Consider the following 19,149-nt stretch of genomic DNA (forward strand, 5'->3'; position numbering starts at 1 on the left):
GTAATTTTTTGTTTTGATTGATTGTAGAGTAGTTTTTAGTAGAGTTATTTTGATTTCTTGTTTTTATTGTTTGTAGAGTAGTTTTTAGTGTTCATATTGCATGTACATAGCATATGTTAGGTTTAGATTGCATTTACATCAGAATGCATTTACATCAAAATATGCATCAGAATGCATATTAGCTGATTTTGATTGCTTAAAGAATAGTTTTTAATATTCATATAGCATGTACATAGCATACATTAGGTTTAGATTACATAATTTTTATCAAAATATGCATTATAATGCATATTAGTTGATTTTTTACCCCCTTAAAAGTTTAACATAGAGCTATTTTACTTAATTTTGGCTCCATAGATGAGTTTTTTGTTGTATGTTAGTGATTTAGAGTGTTATCAATAGAGCTATTTTACTTAATTTTGGCTCCATAGATTATAGAAAACACCAAAAAACTATTTATTTTGATTAATTTTCCTCAATCAGCTATTTTTTTAATTAAAGGGGTGATTAATGATTTTCAAGAATTAAAAAAATAGAAAAATGGGTTTTTCATGTCCAATTTGATTATATGACTAGTCGAAATTGATGTTTTTAAGTGTTTTGAGTGTGTTTGTTTGCTTCAAAACATCCAATTACACCAATTACTCCATCAATTTGGAGGAAATTTATTTCTTTTCCTTATTGTGCACACAAGAGAAAAGAGCAATAAATCAAACCATAATTAATCTTAGATTAGTGAATTGATTTACGATTACGACCATGTATGGACTACATGATGGAGAGCACACATTGAGAAGAGAGAGTATATGGAGATCATTTAGAGCCTATTGCACTCATGTATGGGATAGATGGATTGTATAAACCAAACCAAGACAACAGCCCGGACCGTCGATCTCTTTGTTCATGACGCTTGCCTACTGACAAAGTTGAACGACTGGATGAACATCCTTGCTACACTTGATGCACTCCCTAATCGCAAACTCAGAATGCAATTCGTGGTCCCAACCGGTGAGTCCCTTCATGAATCCTACACGGCCTTTGCCTCGCTTTAACACCTTGAGTGTAAGCATCACTCCCCATTACAATGGACATACAATACCCTTTATAAATAATATTTGAAATTCGTGGTCCCAACCGGTGAGTCCCTTCATGAATCCTACACGGCCTTTGCCTCGCTTTAACACCTTGAGTGTAAGCATCACTCCCCATTACAATGGACATTCAATACCCTTTATAAATAATATTTGAAATTCTCTCAAACCCTTAGTAGGCTTATGAAGAAGATGCTTCCTTCTAACATACAAAAAATGGTTTTTGCGACAAGTTTGCAAAACTCCATGAGTTGCAAGATATGATTAAGATAGTTGTTTGTATTACATTGTAAGTGAACAATACAAAAGCCATTCTTCCTTATTAGTATGCCACTGATGAAGATTTCATCTGCTAGTTTTTGCTAGTTTGGTACAACCATAATTTGAATAACACCATCGTGAGCGATGGTGCATGTAGTTCATTACTCATTCTTCCCTTCTAGAGACATGTTACATATAAGATAAAAACTTTAATATTTAATACTGAAGTTTGTTAGTATTTTACCATGTGGTTCTAGATTTTGAATTTGAAACGGTTTGGCAGATCCAACTCATCTTCGTTTTGTAGGTCATTCTATATTTACTCTAAAATATCATTCTTTATCATTTGAAATATTGTGACAAGTTCATTTAAACCAAACATCTATGTCTTGCAAAGGATTCTCTTGGAAGTCATCAAGATCTTGATCCAAAGGGACTCTATGTGCCACCTTGTATAGTAAAAGCTCATGATGAAACTCTAAGTGGCTATCGTATATTTCCATGAGATAGAGTCAATTGTCATTTTTCTTTCTAACCCATTTACCATCTTTTTATCCTAGCCTTTGTCCAAGAATTCTAGAATACTGCAAGAATCTATAACCTTGCAAATAAACATAGATTTGGTTCTTCTTACTTCACAATTGGAAAAGAAGTCAACAAATACATTTACAAGCATGCAAATCTTTAATTTAACATATCTACTTGCTATATTGGGTCTAAGACACCTCTAAGCCTCTGAAAACAACTTGCATCTGAAACTTTTGCTGGTATCTGAGTTCGGAAGTGGCATGTGGGTGTGAATATATATATACATGTAGAAATTTCTTACTTGCAATTTGCATATACTTGTCTGTGGTGTGACATTGAGATTGTTTCTCTTCCATGGCATATTAGCAATAGGGCGACCAACAAACCGTGGTTAATTGGCAAGGAATTGCATAGGGTAGAGATGGTATTGTTGACAGTAGGCAAAACACATTGGAAACATAGGAAAGCACACTTAAAGGACAAACCATAATGCAAGTCACAACTCGTAAAGACTTCTCATCAAGCACATCCCATGATCACACACATGGATAGTTAATCAATACAAGAAATTCACACTGGGACATATTAATAATACCAAAAATCAAAGTCCATATTCTGACATCCATTGAACAAGTATGGCAGCTATGGCATTCTGAAACTTGGCCTAAAAGGGACTTTTTTTGGCAGTGAGATTTTTTTTTTGTGAGCTTTGTTTCCATGGGGTTTTCTTTGAGCCCATGTCCGCATGTAAACATGGCATCGACATACATGCATTATGGACATACGTGCATCATCCACATGATGGGCATGCATGATGTCATCATAAACCATGGCCTTGGATGGTCTGTATATATGGTGTTCTCTCGATGAGCTCTGTATAGTCCATGTGATCTGCATATGGTGGGAATAGGTTTCGATATGCTTCTTCCCAAGGTGTCCTTTGTTACATGGTACATGGTGGGAATAGGTTTCTATCTGCTTCTTCCCCATGGTGTCCTTTGTTGCATGGTCTATGTGATCTTTGTACATGGTTGGAACAGGCTGCCCAAGATCTTTACATGCTCATTGTTGTCTCAATAAGGTCTATATGATCTATATGTCCCATACATGGTTGGAATGGGTTGTATGTGATATCTATATGATCGGTCTTCTCATGGTGTATCGTACATGGTTGGAATGGGTCGTATGTAATCTATATGCTCTGTCTTCTTATGGTGTACTGTGTATGGCATTCCATGAGATCTATATATGATCAGAATGGACTACCCACCACCCTTGATATCTTTACATGCTCGATGTTATCTTGATGTGCTCTATATAACCCATGTGATTTGCATATAGTTGCAATGGGCTCTATGTGCTCTATATGCTTAGTCTTCCTCAACGAAGTGCTCTGTATGGTCCACATGGTCTATGTACATGGTCAAAATGTCCACTTTTAGGAGTTATTTCATTTCTAGGACTTTCAATTCATACCGTGGAAGGATGCTGCCTCAGTATTGCCCTCCATTCAAGGTGGTTTTAGGAGTTATTTCATTTCTAGGACTTTTAATTCATACTGTGGGGAAGGACGCTGAATAAGCTTTACAACGCGATAAAGGTATCTCCTTGTTCATTTTATTGTATATACATGTTACTATATCCTTGTGAGTTACACAATAGGCAGAACTACACAAACGCAATAGAATAGCTCTCCCACATCGTGATCAAGGTATATTCTTATGCAATTTACTGTGTATTCATATTGTAGTAGTATTGTAGCAATCTTGTGAGGTGCACAATAGGCCAAAATGTATAAATGCGATAGAATAGCTCTACAATGTGATGAAGGTATATCCTTATGAAACGTGTTGTCTATTCGGGTTGTAGTAGTCGTGTGTTACATCATATGTCAAAATGTACAAACACAATAGAATAGTGCATTTTAACGCAATCAAGTAAACTCTTTACGCAATTAAATGTCTATTTGCATTGTAGTGGTTTTTCGAGGTACATTGAAAGATCCTTGCCCCCTCCGTGCAACGGATTCGAGGGTGCTAGCAGCGGAAGTAGCACTACTTGCGCAAAGCAGGGTCCTCTCACTCGGGGCCTCGCCCACACGGATATCCGGACAAGAGACTAATCCCTCGGTTCTTCCAAAATCAAACTCGGAAAAACTTCCCTCGCCCGAAAAGTTGTTGATGGGAATACGTGGCTAGAGTAGCCAAAAAAGGAAATCTATACATATAGCGAGCCATGCAAGTTCTCATTCTCATTTTGTTATTGTTTTTTGAGTTTTTTGGTCCATATCTGCAATACAAATGCTGCCATCTCAAATCTACTCGATGCTAGAGTTGTACAATGCAATCTAGGTAGTCCTATTCCCAATGAACTATCTATTTGCGTTCTAGTTGCTTCGCAAGGTACACTAGATGAAAAGTGTTCATTGTTGCTATTTAGTGTTCATTCACTTGGCTTCTACATCACCTGTACCTACTTTTAGCCTAGAAAGTAGATAATCACTATTTTATAAATCTTTTTTATGATTTTCAGTTCATATCTGCAAAGGAGATGTTGTTGCATTGCCTACCCAACAGAGAAGCTGTACCATGTGATCGAGGTAATTTTTTGTCTTGATAATTATCTTTTCGTGTTGTAGGGTTCATTACACACAACATAATAAGTGGCGCTCATCCATCATGTTTTACCTTATCATGTTGTCTTGCAGCTTAGAGGTATCTATGGTAAATATTTTTATTTCAATCTCCACTTGTAGATGGCAGGGGCAAAGCATTTTTTCCCCCAGGAGGAAGGTGACGATGTGCCAAAGCTAGAGACCTCCCTTGTTGTCACTACAAGGAAGCTTTGCAAATAAGAGGAGAGAAAAGAGAGAGAGAGAGAGAGGTTGAGCTATGGAAAGCTTAACCTCTACTTCAATTCCTTGGTGAGTGAGAGCATGGGAGAGAAGGGGGGAGAAGGAGAGAGGGACAAGAGAACTTGAATCAACATACCATCACTCACCACCCATGCAATCCTCAAGCATGCATGAAACAAAGAAAAGAGAGCATACAAAGCAAGTTCCAATCACAAGAGAAAGAAACTAAAACTTGATTATGAGAATGGCATTATGTCTTTTCTCATTAGTCAAAATTCTTATATACAAGACTCATATTTACAATGCCCGATCGCCCAAGTAATGTTTAGGGGCCCAAAAGCTAGTCTAGGCTAGTTTCCTAGTCTAAGTATATACTACCAGCATTATATAAGTCGTAAGCTCAATTTTGACTATCTTATGGCATTATACAAGTCATAAGTGGAGATTTTCCATAATCATCTACATGAAGCATATTGCACAATACAAAAGATATGGCTCGAAAATGCTATTGCGCTTTCACAGTAATGTTAGCCAATGCGGTTTTAACATAGGCATTTATAACTCTTCCTTCACCCCTTTTCCAAGAAGCATTCTAGTGTGACAATGGAGTCAGGACATGATGGGATGAGCTAGCACACCCACATGGGAAGTTGCATTTGAGTCTGTAGTAAGACAAAACCCAATGGCACATGCTTTGATAAGGTTGAGATAAGCTTTTGACTTGAACACCATTTTTTCAAAGAGAATCTATAAACAAATGGTAGACCAAGAAACTTGATATAGGGTTCACTTTATACATATGTAACATAGCACCTTAGTGCACAAGGTTTTTTTTTTATTGAGGGACTTACACGGTGCATACATGTAAGAGGGGATCAAACAAATAGTTATTTAATATAAATAGTTTATGTGAATCTATAAAGAGGGATTTGAAAGTCCAAAGTTGTATACTTACAAAAGGGAGGTATTTAAGAATGTTAATTTTAGAAAAACATGGGCATTTTAAGTTCATGCTTGCATGTGTATACTCTATATGCTTTTCTAAAGTGAAACCACCTTGAGGACCAACAACAACTCATCATCTTATAAAGGCTTCATTTCTATAACCATTTGAATCATCAAATATCATTCTTGCAATTACAACAATAAATCTTGTTATTGTTGTGCCTTGTATTATTGTTATATCTCTCATCTCGAGTAAAGCACTACCTTTATAATGAGTTTGAGTTACTCCAACCCGAGAGTTACCAAGTTAGGCATCTTGAGTCACTCTCAAGTCTAGGATTAACCACTATATGTATTTGTGCCCCTATATTCTCCCCCTGAATAAGCCTTCACCTCAAGATCACTATGAGTTGAAGCTTAATTCGCTTTTAGTTAGTAAAGTCATGATCAACATCTTCAATGCTCTCTCTTGCAATAAGGTTTAACTATTAGTGTCAAAGTTTAAAATCAAGTGTAGAAGAGGAATATTTTCCCCCCTAGTTAAAGTTTAAATTGATACTTATTCATTTGAGTGTAGAAGAGGAATATATAATGTTTTCTTGCCCCTTGTTTCAGCAATTACATAAATATGTGCAACTATTGCATGTAAGTTAAGAATATGAAATCTATTAACCTTAGTAGCTAAGGTCTTAGATGATTTAAAAGGAAATATTTGATTCATCAAGGTACATTTGAAGTTTATGAACCTTCTAATTCATCTCCATATCTTATAGCTATTGACCTAGATTTTGGCCTAGACCCTTTTCCTCTATGAATCACCACCTTATAAGCTTCAATAATGCCCTTTCGAGTGCAAATTTTTAAGTTTGGGTTTATTCACATTGGACCTTTGCTAACCTTAAAAGATAGCCCATCAATTGGCCAAAATTCAAGATGTGTTTTGGAAGATCTTAAACTTATGACCCCATAATAAGTATTTCGTCCAAGGAAAAGCAAGATTTTGAAACATCCCAATATCCTCTCCTCCTATGTATATTTTCTTTACCTCTATTTGATTTATGGATGCATTGATGCTCATGTGCTTTGATGATTCACTTTCAACCATTTTCCTCTCAAATAGCAATTAAAGTCTACAACCATCACAAGCTCTGATATAAAAATTCTTGTTTAAAATTTGATGAAATGAAAGGATTTTGATCCTATCCTATCTTATGTGCGACTAAAAACCTTGTAGACATGTGCTAGAGCTAACATCTTTTCTCACATCTTCCTCTTAGACAACCAAAAAGCAAGGTGCACTTTCCTCCAAGCATTAAAGGCAATTTCAAAGAGGAAAGCTTTGCTAATTGCTTAAGGAATTTGGTCACAAGCCTCCCTGGGTGGAGATGTAGAATGAAAAACATTGCATCTTGGGTTGGCATCTTGGGTTGGCACTAGGATGACATGTTAGTATACATACAAGAGTGTTTGCAACTTGTGTGAAAAAATATGGTAGAGCACACGTGATCTTGCATTGTTATTGCTTGATCATTTGTCCATTGATTTGTTCACAAAATCTTGGGAAGTGTATGTGCTTCTTTTTTGGTTGACCACCCTATACAAAAGTGAATCTTGGGAAGTGTATGTGTTTCTTTTTTGGTGAGCACCCTATACAAAAGTGAATCTTGATTGCTTCAAAAGGTCACTAAGAAATCTAAACTACTTAATAAGTGTTAATTTTTATTAAGACCCTAGGATACAACTTAATCAGTCAAATATACCTTTTTAAGAAAGAATTCATGCATAGGTTGGAAATCAATACTCCACTCTTATCATCATGTGGGTGATGGGTTGCTCCTTTTTGTAACATCCCCATGTATGACGAGTGCTATTGTATTGAGTACTCAGGCACCTATTGCAGTTCCACATGAACCTACCCCACAAACCTGAGGATAATGTGTCCTTGGAAGATCTCCTTCCACCTTGAAGTGCGATCAATTGACCCACACTTTCATGCATCCTACTTGGCGTGGTGCTAAGTCTACATAAGCCATCTCCTAACCATTTGTCCACATAAAGCCAATATCCAATGTTTAAATTGGGAACTATTAGGTGCTTGGTTACCCAACATAATGGCACTCTTCATACATGGAGGACTTACAAAATAGAGCAACTTGTCACCTATATCATCACCTACATAGTGACGATGGTGGAGCATTTATTTCCAGCACCCCTCCTCATAGTTAGGAGGTGAACTACCTCTTTGATCCAACACTGAGTCGATGAAGATGTGGCTCCAATAGATCTCTCCCAAGACTCCACATAATTCTCCAATGTTATAACTTGACCTCTCTGTCTAAGATTAGATCTCATGCACAATGTGATACTATACTAGCCTCTAGCTTCTTTGTAATTTCCATGCAACTTTTAATGTCACACAATAGCTTAGTCATGTGCTACACCTATACTTTCCTCAACCAAACTACTTCACATGAAGTATATTATACGCTGTGTTGGTATAAGAAAGTACCAATGTAGCTTTCTTTTTTTATTGATCTAGGAGGTAACTCTAGACCTAAATAATTTCTTAATATCACAATCTCCTACCCAATATAAATCACAATATCCAATCAAGGATTTGGTGATGTTGTACCCAAGTGTATACCCAAGTATAGATATATTTCAACACCCGCATCCTTGCCTTCCCCAATGGTTCTCCTAGGGGAATTTAAGAATCTACTCAATACACCAAATACAAAGCTAAAATCTGGTTGTGTATTACAAGAAGATCAAACTCCCTACTAACTTCAAAATAGAGGAGCCGAAGATACGTGATGGCTTTAAAATTAGTCCCTTGAGATGAGCTTGAAGATATGCCATGGTGGCTTCAAAATCAGTCCCTTGAGAGGAGTGCCTAAACAAAGGCCTCTTATGGTGATACATGAAAAATACCTAGAATAAGAATTTTAAATCCATCAGAATTGAAAAGGAACTCTGAATCTAATTAGCAAAGTGGGAGTTAGGCCGGTATGAAAGTTGTATTATTTACCTAGCTTGCACATTTGTACTCATATAGTCTAGTGCAGATTCTTTTAAATCACCCACTTGATCACCCATAATCTCCACCGCATTGCATCTTTGAGCTCATTGAAAACCTCATTCATGTTTGGCCTGTTAATGCTTTTATGCTCTACACACCTCATTGCTATCTCCACAACCTTCCAAACTGAAGAAATATAATAGTCGTCTTCCAGGCTTTTATCAACAATATCCACAATCGTCCCTCGCTCAATGTAAGGCCAAACCTATTCAAACCACCAAAAATTTACAAATTCATTAGTTCTATGCCAAAGCAAAGCATATAAAATAGTAATTCTTTTCCCCTAAACATGTTTCAAACAATTAATTAACATGAGATAGTAATACTAGGCACAAAAATAAAGATCTTACTAAAATTCCCATAGCAAAATTATTTTTACAATACCTTAATAAACCTTCAAATTTTTTTCAAAAGTACTATCTTTATTATTGTACACTCATACAAATAGCATACAACTTAAGTGTTTGCAATGTTGTTTACTTAATGCTACTAGTAAATTTGAATACAATTGAATTATAGCCATGCTTCAAAATCATTTGTATATTACCCATGTCACGATGTGAACTTGTTGTTGTTGATTTTCCTTAGTAATTGGAAGACGCCCACATAAGATCTCAAGAACCAAAACACCAAAGCTATACACATCAACTTTTTCTGTCAATTTCAAGGTTGATGTATATCTGCCACATAAATCAAACAATGTTAATACTAACCCACCTATTGAAACAAAGCAAGAATTTAATTTTCAACAAGGTATTAACATTAACTTACCTTTTACAACAAAGAAATTTTTTCTTCTTAATGAAGGTATTAATAATAAAAAAATGAACTTTTGTCTACTCACTCCAGGTCCATATATCCCCAGCTTCCCATCAATGTTGTTGCAACTTCACTGAATTTTGTATTCCTTATTTTTGATATTCCAAAATCAGCAATCTTTGCTTCCATATCTTTCGATAGCAAAATGTTGCTACTTTTAACATCTCTGTGAATGATTTGTTGATTGCACCCATGGTGTAGCCTTATTCTAGCCCTAATAGGAAAAATTAGGATAATAATTAATCATCATAATAAAGTAGTTCACAAGAAATTAAAAGATATCTCCTTAACTACCAAGAGACCTAGTAAAATTTACTAATAAAGTTCTAAAAGATCATTACCACTTGCAGAATCTACTAGAATTTGAAGTTTGGTTCTCCACGATAATGGTGCATTATGTGCATGAGGACCTTAACCATACAATATAAATTAATATTTTACAATTAATAACTATAAAACATGTGGTATGCAAGCATATTACTCTTTACATCTCTAATCATTCAAAGCAAACCACATTGTAATAGATAAACAATATGGATGGATAAGATTGCATAAAAATGCACCATAGGAATGTAAATGGTAGTGAATGAATGCATCTATCTAGGTGACTTGTAAGCTGAGTTTGATAGCATTGTTATTCTATAGGAAAAAGGTAATATCAAATTACGTCATTTAAAAACTCCTTAGCTCCTTGATGAGAAAGCACTTTAATGGCTACTAATCGACCATTCATAAGATTCCCTTGGTAAACAGGACCAAATCCACCTTCACCAAGCTTTGTATTGAAATTATTAGTGGCCACTTCGATGTCTCGATAGGTGAATGCTTGGGCTAAATTTGAAGCCTCCACTATTTGTGTATGCCCCACCACTATATGTTCATAAGAACATAAAACTTTTGAGCTTAATAAACTTGGTATCATGTAATAACACTCTATGAGAAATTATTAACTTACAAAGTGGTATCCAAACAAGTGTAAAAATGAATATCCTACCTTGACCACATGTTGTATAAATATGGTGGACACCTCATGTTGAAAGCATGACTTTATAGCACTAGCATGATTTATTAACTTGGCTTGTAGAGAGTATCCAAATCAAGTTGAAAGCATGACTCTATAGCACCAACATGATTTATTGACTTCACTTGTAGAGTATCCAAATCATTGCAAACCAAAAACATATACTACATTCTTAACTCTATATTTGGGTTCTATCTACAAATCAAGGTTGTGGGAGTACAAAAAATTGATATAATCACTTATTACAGTTTGGTTGAATTATGTGATGTTACGAAAAGTAGCGGCACAAAATCTCTCTCTCTCTCTCTCTCTCTCTCTTCCTTCCAAAGCCCATGTGAGGAAGAAGTAATTAATATGAGAGGTCTTATAAAGCCGTGAATCCACTTAAGTTTGAATCAAGCTTTAGTCAGATATCCCTTCATACACTCTTGGGATAACCCTTCACACGGACGTAACAAGAGACCATCTTATGATTCTTCTAACTCCTTTTTAGATTCTTCTAACTCCTTTTTTCTTGAACTTAGATTCTTCTAAGTTTAAGAAAAAAGGAGCATGTGGTAATGAAGGTAATTATTAAAGCTTTTTATATTCTTCTAACTCTTTTTTTCTTAAACTTACACACCAAGTATAGTGTTTAAATTAGGTGATTTCCCTCATCTTGAATGTATTTGTTTTTTGTTCACACACTCCAAATAATGCATTTGCAATACACATCAATCAAGTTTGAGAGTTAAACTTCTAGCTTGTATTGTGCACTTAATCCAAGCCTTGACCTTATTTATAATATGCAAGTTTCTATTCATTGTGCATTTTAGTTATCTTTTAAATTTCTTATTAGTTTTTAAAAATTTGCTTCTTTATATAATTTACTTCTTAATTTAAATAACTCATCTATGGAATGAATGAATGACAATAAGGAGGAAGAAGGGGTTTCCTTGGAGAGGTAGTTGTCAAATAGGGTAAAATTTTATATAAATATATTTTTCACTATTCTCCAAGGCTTTATAAAGATACAATTGTGGGTTTGTTTTTTGGAACAGGAACTCTTGGGTTTATTAGAGCATACAAACATGGAGCAGCCAAAATGATGAATGCATTATGAGCAGTTATTGATGTTTTATTTGGTCACGGTATTAAAAATCTAGTCAAAAGTACATCATGGTAGTTGTAAATGATTTTTGAACCACCAGATTTGTTTTTTTTTTTAAAGGCTGAGCCATTAGCCTAGAGAGACATGTTTGTGGTCCTTGGTGTAAACTTTTGGTGATAAATTTGCTTCGACACTCATGCTTTTTTAGTAACGTTTAAGGCCTTTTTTAAAGGGCGTAGTATTTTATAGCCTTGCTCTTTGAGTTTAAGTAATTATGCCACATTACTCTTTTGGAGATATGTTTCGAGTCTTTTGTGAGGGTTTTACAAAACTATTTAAGTACTTACCTTTGAGTTTCAAGCTTGCCTAGTAGTTTTAAACTTTCAAACACTTTGGACAAAAAGACGAGTAACCTTTTTTTTTTCTAAAAGTGCATTTAGTTAATATTATTTGTCACGCAAAGAATATCAAAAAATTAAGCATTGTTGTTATTTGTGATTAAAATTATTTGACTAATTTGTCTAATTGTTAAGTACTTAAAGCATTTACATTAAAGCTTGTCATTTTAATCAAAAGTTTGGGCATACTTATATATTATATATATTTTGGGCATCTATGCTTTGTTGTATGTTGTATTTTTTTGCCATATTATTATGTTTGACAAGTAAGAAAGCAACTCTTTCCAACATTATGAGCAAGAATTATTATTCTCTTTGACAAGTAAGAGTGCAACTCTTTCCAGCATTATGAATAAGAATAATGGCTAATTAAATATAATTTGGATATATTTATCTAGTCCATATTTTAAGTTATCTTTTAGAAAAGTACTTGTAATATTTTCATTTATTTTTCCATTCTATTCTCTTTCACATGAAAAGACCAATATTTCATGATATGCCATTATATTCTCTTTAACATATTTAATTGTTAACATTTTAAGTAAGGATACTAGCTACTTACTCACAGTTTTTATTGCTTACAATTTGGAATTGTCTAAGAACTCTCATCTTGTGATGAGTGATGGAGCAATCATGTACATGAGCATATAAGTCATGGTTGTGATGGTTACACTCATAACCATGAATATGCACACTCTCCAAGAACACATGGTGGTAGTAAATTCATGGTTGTGAGTGTGTATATTCAAGGTTGTGAGTGGTTACACTCATAGCCATGAGCATATAAGTCATGGTTGTGAGTGTGTAAATTCATGGTTGGTGAGTGTGCATATTCAAGGTTGTGAGAACACTAACAACCATGAACCTACACATTCACAACCATGAATATTCACACCCTCCAAGAACACGTGGTGGTAGTAATTGATTATGTAGTTTGAGAATGACAGCACCCATTTTTAGATAACAATAGCAATCAAATTGACAAGGGTGATAAGAGACATGAGTATAGACACACCACTCACACGTGTGGGTGTGATTGTGAAACTTGAGAATGTGGTTATAGAGAGCATAATTGTTAAGATTTAGGCATGTTTTTAAGGTTTTTTCACACCATTTGATCATTTCAAAGGACTCCAAAATATCACATGTGTTCTGTGGTGTGACTTATGAAGGTTTAAGCACTTATCTTCCCTTAACAAAGAGCTATAAGTTACAACTTCCATGATGACGGTGTGCTAGCTTGGGTTGGTTGTCTTTTATCCAGTCACACCACACTGAAGAGCACCTTACCTATGGAAGAGCTAGAGAGGGAACTCTGCCCACCTTGGGTGGAAGCAAGAAGAATTCATCTAGCCTAGCACTAGTCTAGCTACTCAAGGAAAGAAAGAAGACCCAAGGTACAAGATTAGCCTCCCCAACATGCATAAAACCTTCCAATCAAGACTAAGCATGTATAGACACAAGATAAATCAGATAAAAAAGAGTAAGAAAAGAGCTTTTCCAGCTTGTAGCAATGGGAGTTTCTATTCCATAACTTGAATAATACACAAAACAATATACATTCTACATAATGGTAAAAACCTTGCAATATTGGCTTATATACATGGAACAATTTTCACACTATCGATGGCCAAGACTAAGTATGATTTGAAGCTAAATAATAAGCTTGACATTCTTATTATTAGGTACTCTACAAGGTCAATCTTCCCATCATGATATCAAAAAATGTTCTCTAATATAGACGTTATGTGTGCACCATCCTAATACAAAAGTAATTACTAACTTTCATCAAAGGAGTTTCAAATCAATTTCCATTGTGCTTGCCTTGTATTTATCCTTGCATTTAAATTTAGTTTTTGCCAAATAATCTTTGATTTTCTCTAAGAACTAGTTGTACTTGAGAGCACAAGATATTTATATCATTCAGCACATACACAACCATAGTAGCTATGCCTAGTTTGGATGCACACATTCTGGCATAGCTAGATATCTTTTGATGAGAGTGTTGGTTGTCATATTGCATACCAATAACTAAAGATAGAGTTTTTCTCTAGTTTACTTTACTCACATATCTATAATTAATACTAGTTATATTATAAAGATCGACTTATTTAAAAGAACCACTATGTACTCATTATCGCACAGAATGTAACATGATTTTTTTTTATTGGATCATCTCACACAAATAGATCTTCATTTCATTTAATGACATTTTCTTTTCACCATAGGAAAACCAACATGGTGTTCATGAAATAGCAAGGTGATTCTTCATCAAATTTGTGTGTTTCAAATCTCAATTTCCCATTGGTGAAGAACTAAGCTTTTTTGTAAAACCCACAATAGTCAAGTTTATCTAGGAAAAGCTTGCACACAATAGTCAGTTTCCCGTTGGTGAAGAACTTATAGTTTTTTACAAAACCCACAATAGTCAAGTTTATCCCAACAATTTTTTTTGCAAATAGTAGTGAAAATTGAGATAACTAGGGTAGAAAACACAAGAAATCAAGATAAGAACATCACTTGATTTGGTAGATTTATCTTCTTAATGAGATCTTGCAAGTACATGAATTTACAAGACAATGAGCATTCATTCCACACATAATCTTCTTCTCTTCTTAACTACACTACCCATGAGAAGACATAAACCATACATTGTGATAGCCCACGTGCCTCGTAAAGACATGTATAACTTCACATTTTAGCTTATGCATTCATCTTAACTTCACAAAGAAACCTTTGAGTAGCATAACCACTTAAATAGAAGAACTCTTGCCTCCTCTCAAAATACAAATGTAGAAAAAATGCCTTTGCCTCTCTTCAAATGCCTACCCATATTTTCTTTACCTTGTCCTACATATACATTCCTACAACGTGTTAGCTACCCACATTTTTCTATACCTCACCTTCAAGATACATTCCAACACAATGTGCCAAGCATAAACCCCTAGATCTCAATCTTTTCATGGGTTAGGTAGACCTAGGCTAGGGGTCACAATTACCATGAACACCACCTAGTGGATTGGACCTACTACTAAGCCACTTATGACCCCATAAGAATGGTATATCAAGATTCCGAGTCCCAACTTGCACCTTAAATTAGGTGTTTTTTCCATGCTTCCTTATATTGCATTTGCATATCACATCTACATTACCACGTCTGCATCATTCTTCTTCCAATAGGTTTTGGAAAATGGTTCCTTGTGTAAGCTTTCCACAATAACAATGATTGGGTGAAAGCTTTCCACACAATAGTGATGTTTGATTGGTGGCTTTTGATTATTTTTATCAAAGAACGAAATTTTAGGAATGAAATACCCAATACTCATTAAACACATTTCATGTGAAATTTGAATATAATTGTTTTCTTTTGTTAGTGTGGGTTTTCTAAGAGCTTTCCACACCTCCAAAAATATGAGATTGGTGCGAACCATAGGATATATGTGGGCTTGCCACCGTTGTAGACCATTTGTGGTCGAGAGTCCAATCTATATTCTTGGTGGGTTGAGTTCTCGTGGGAGTTTGAAGTAATGGAAGACTTACCATTTATTGTGGAGGGTGTGAGAATACCCTTTGTGAAAGAAGTTGATGGGGACAGATGATCAAATTCAATGTACTCCCCGTCCCAGAGGATCAATGTTACCTTACCTTGGGAAAGCTGGAGAGTAGTTGTGTTTTTAGCTGGGTTGATTGTACTTGTAACATTCTCGACCCAACTTCCTCCAAAGATGATTGCTTCCTTTATCTCACATGTGGAAACCACATAGAACTTACAAGCCAATGGGTTAGATACATTATGTACAGTTTGTGTAAAGGACCCAAGGCTTTATATACGATGTCCACCCGGTAATTGAATTTCTACATGGCCAATTTTAAGAGATGGTTTGCCTAGAGAGACCCATGTTTCCCATGGCAAAAGATTGTGGCAAGCTGTGGGTGATAGCCAATGGACACTTGCTTTGCATGTTTTTGTTGACGGGAAAATCTATCCAGACCCTAAGGGTGGTTGTTTCAAGTTGGGGACCTACACTTTACATTGAGGGTGTTAAACAAGGCAATGGATTTGTAGGGTTCATGGAGGGTCTGGCCGTTTGGAAGCACGAATTGTGTGCCGAGTTTGCAACCTGGGAGGGTGTCAAGTGTGGCAAGGATTTTAAGCCAATCGTGGTCAAGTTCATCACTAGTGAGACAGAAGCGACCATGCATGGCACCCGCGTGTCATCAAGAACAAGCATCGCAAACCAAGAGATCATTGCTCTTGGCAGTGGTCACAGAGTCTTCAGCAAAGGGATCTTTGGCCATTGCTAGGAATATAAACTGACCTTAGGCATCGGAGACCCTTTGTGGAGGTAGACATGATGCATGTCCACCCAATTTTGTTGTCTGTGATACGCACCAATTTGATTGGCCACTGAAAATTACATGCCATCAATGTTGAATGACGGAGCTGACTACCCAACTCAGATTCCAGTGCATTCCCAAATGCTGCGCATGCGAGGATGCCAGGAATCCCCACCCCTACCAGCAGGCCTAGGGAACAAAGGCAAACGAAGTATCCCGATACCCTATCCAATGTTATACCCTCCACAACCCAAATGAGAAATAAACCGGTCCCTGAAACCACAAGTAAACCCCCCTCCATCCAGTACCAAGTGCACCTCTCCAGCATATTTTTCAAGGCACATTAACAGATTAGATCTGCACAGAAAGTGCCAGGAATGGGGCTATTAAAGGCTTCAAGCATCCTTCACAGTTTACCTTGAGCCAAGACCACTGTTACCCCCATACCAAACCTTGATTAAGCATCCTCTGGCCACTCTAATGCATCAAAAGTGGCCAACAAGAAACATGAATTTAGCTCAGCCCACACATCTAGTAAGCTCGACAGACTCATGGATTACAGCTTATAAATCCAAAAAAACAACAGTTGAAACTCCACTAGTGCTTTCTGTTGATTATGTGAATCCAAACATGTATTTCACAAAAAGGAGCTTTCGAAATTCAGATAAACATTCACAAGCAGAATAGAATAAATGAGCTTCAATTTGTAACTCTATACAATTCTACTAGAAGTATCTTGAACACCACTCTCCGACAGACATGGCATGGCAAGTGATTTTTGTGACTTAGAAGCAATAACAGCACTAATTTTTGCGCGCTGGACTGTACTTGGCTTAAAATCTCCTTTAAAGAGCCTTTGCTATCCCTTCATCCTTTTGTGAAGATGTGAGGGTCTTCCACAGGTACCGGCCACTAGCCATGTCCACCAAGGCTAACAGGCCTGAAAGATATTTTGAAGTGCCCTGCTTACAAGTAAACAAAAGATAACACTAAAATGGCATATCAGGGGAGTATATCTACAAGTATATCTACAAGCATGTTTAGTGGTGGATGATTATTTCATTTAGAGCCTTGAGTTTTTCCGCATGCGCTTTGTTAACCTGCTCTTTTGCATAGATGTATTATGCCTGTGTGTGTGTACATACATACATACATATATGTGTGTGTGTGTGTGTGTGTGTGCATGTATTGTGAATATACCATTATCTAGGTATGTATGTATGCACATTCTGTATGTGTCCGAATCTTATTATGTACCACATGTGTGTCTATAAACGTATGTGTCAATGGTGTATGTGTGTAGTGCATGTTTGTATGTGTGTCTAGTACGTATGTATACACACATGTATGTGTCTGTATCTGTTGTGTATGTACTTTGGTGCATCTATGTATGTATGCATGTGTATATGCATGCCTGGAAATGCCGTGGAAGAGCCAAAAAGAGTGTATGACAAGTACAAGCCTGTGTTTTTTTTCCGGGAAAAGTACATGCCTGTGTTTTGTATCTGTTGTGTATGTACTTTATGTGTGTGCACTCTTTCCTTAATGTATGTATGTATATATGTATAAAAAAAATTTTGTAAGCAATTTTGCAAAACAAAAAACAGAGCAGAAGAACTCTAACCCTGGGAGCTTGTTTCTCTTGGGTTTGCGTGGTTGGGGCATCCTTTAAGCTCTCAGGATCAACGTCGTCAGCATTCCAGAGTGCTTTGCAGGCAAAGTAGGCCGCCATGAGGAGAGAGGCTAACACAAGGACGAAGCGCATCGGGCACATTTTCTTTCAGAGCACAGAATCAGTGCGTGAGGGGTGTGTAAGGGTGTGTGTGTGTGTGTGTGTGCAGAGAGGTACGGACTCCGGAGGGGAGTTGTTGAGAGTGAATGTTTCATGACGCGTTTTCCTGGTCAGGCGATTTAATTGCACACATATTCACTTTACCCCACCGTCTCCCTAAGCCCCTATAAAATTGCTCGTTCTTTTATGGTCCTTGTATCAACATGCACTTTGGAAGCTCTCTCAACAAGAAGGTTGTGAACCCCATGCATGAGATAACCTTGTGTTGCTAAACATCCCAGTGATTGAGAGTGGCGCTCGGCCCATGACATCTGCCAAGGTTCTTTCTTGAACACGAAGAGGCTGGGTAGAACCAACAGGCCCACATGTTCCTAGTGGGTCCTTTTGGCAACCATATTAGTATGCCGACTACTAGTTCCAATAGAAAATTTGCAATCCCAATTCCTAAGTGGTCCTTTGGCAACCTAATTAGTATGCCAACCACTAGTTCCCAATAGAAAATTTGCAATCCCAATTCCTAAGTGGTCCAATAAGCTATGTACCCCTAGGGTTTTGTGATGTCATCTTTCTCTTGTGATAAGTTTCTTCTTACACACCTTATACTCCTTTTATCATGGGATTGAGATTTTTTAAATATTTTACTATCTAATTTTTGTAAAAGAAAAAACTTATAGAGCAAGTAAGGGCTTAAATAGCCATGTAACCTATTTTTGAAGTAATAAAATTTATAAATACTCAAGCGGGGATGCTTTTGGCACACACTTAGGGGGGTAGTTGGGACCCAATCTGGTGTTCTCTCTTGTTTTTGTATTTTTTTGTTCAGCACACTTCTCGAGGTTTGCGATTTCCTATTTCAGTGGTATTAGAGCCTTGGCTACGCTCTGTCCATCAAAAAGGTATATGTGTTTTGGGGCACTCAAACGACCCAATATG

At 36.3% G+C, this 19,149-nt stretch overlaps 2 protein-coding genes across 2 annotated transcripts in view; both read right to left on the reverse strand.

The window, feature by feature from the left end:
• Positions 1-19,149, reverse strand: part of RPC14 (RNApolymerase 14 kDa subunit) — a 189,296-nt gene that overhangs the window by 119,095 nt on the left and 51,052 nt on the right. The window lies entirely within an intron of this gene.
• LOC147634841 (uncharacterized) lies at positions 17,039-18,358 on the reverse strand. The gene is made up of 2 exons (XM_086803306.1): positions 18,049-18,358; positions 17,039-17,386 (listed from the first exon to the last, which is right to left on the reverse strand). The coding sequence occupies exons 1-2, from the start codon at positions 18,196-18,198 to the stop codon at positions 17,270-17,272; spliced, it is 267 nt and encodes an 88-aa protein (XP_086659432.1). The 5' UTR covers positions 18,199-18,358; the 3' UTR covers positions 17,039-17,269.

The sequence above is a fragment of the Cibotium barometz genome, chromosome 10, assembly GCF_041138505.1.
Source record: "Cibotium barometz isolate CiBa-2024 chromosome 10, ASM4113850v1, whole genome shotgun sequence".
NCBI lineage: Eukaryota > Viridiplantae > Streptophyta > Polypodiopsida > Cyatheales > Cibotiaceae > Cibotium > Cibotium barometz.

Excerpts from the sequence above, each read along its gene's own strand:
- LOC147634841 (XM_086803306.1), bottom strand. The coding sequence starts at position 18,198 with ATGTGCCCGATGCGCTTCGTCCTTGTGTTAGCCTCTCTCCTCATGGCG. Across the intron at positions 17,387-18,048 it reads AAGAGAAACAAGCTCCCAGG|GGCACTTCAAAATATCTTTC; the intron begins GTTAGAGTTCTT and ends ACTTGTAAGCAG.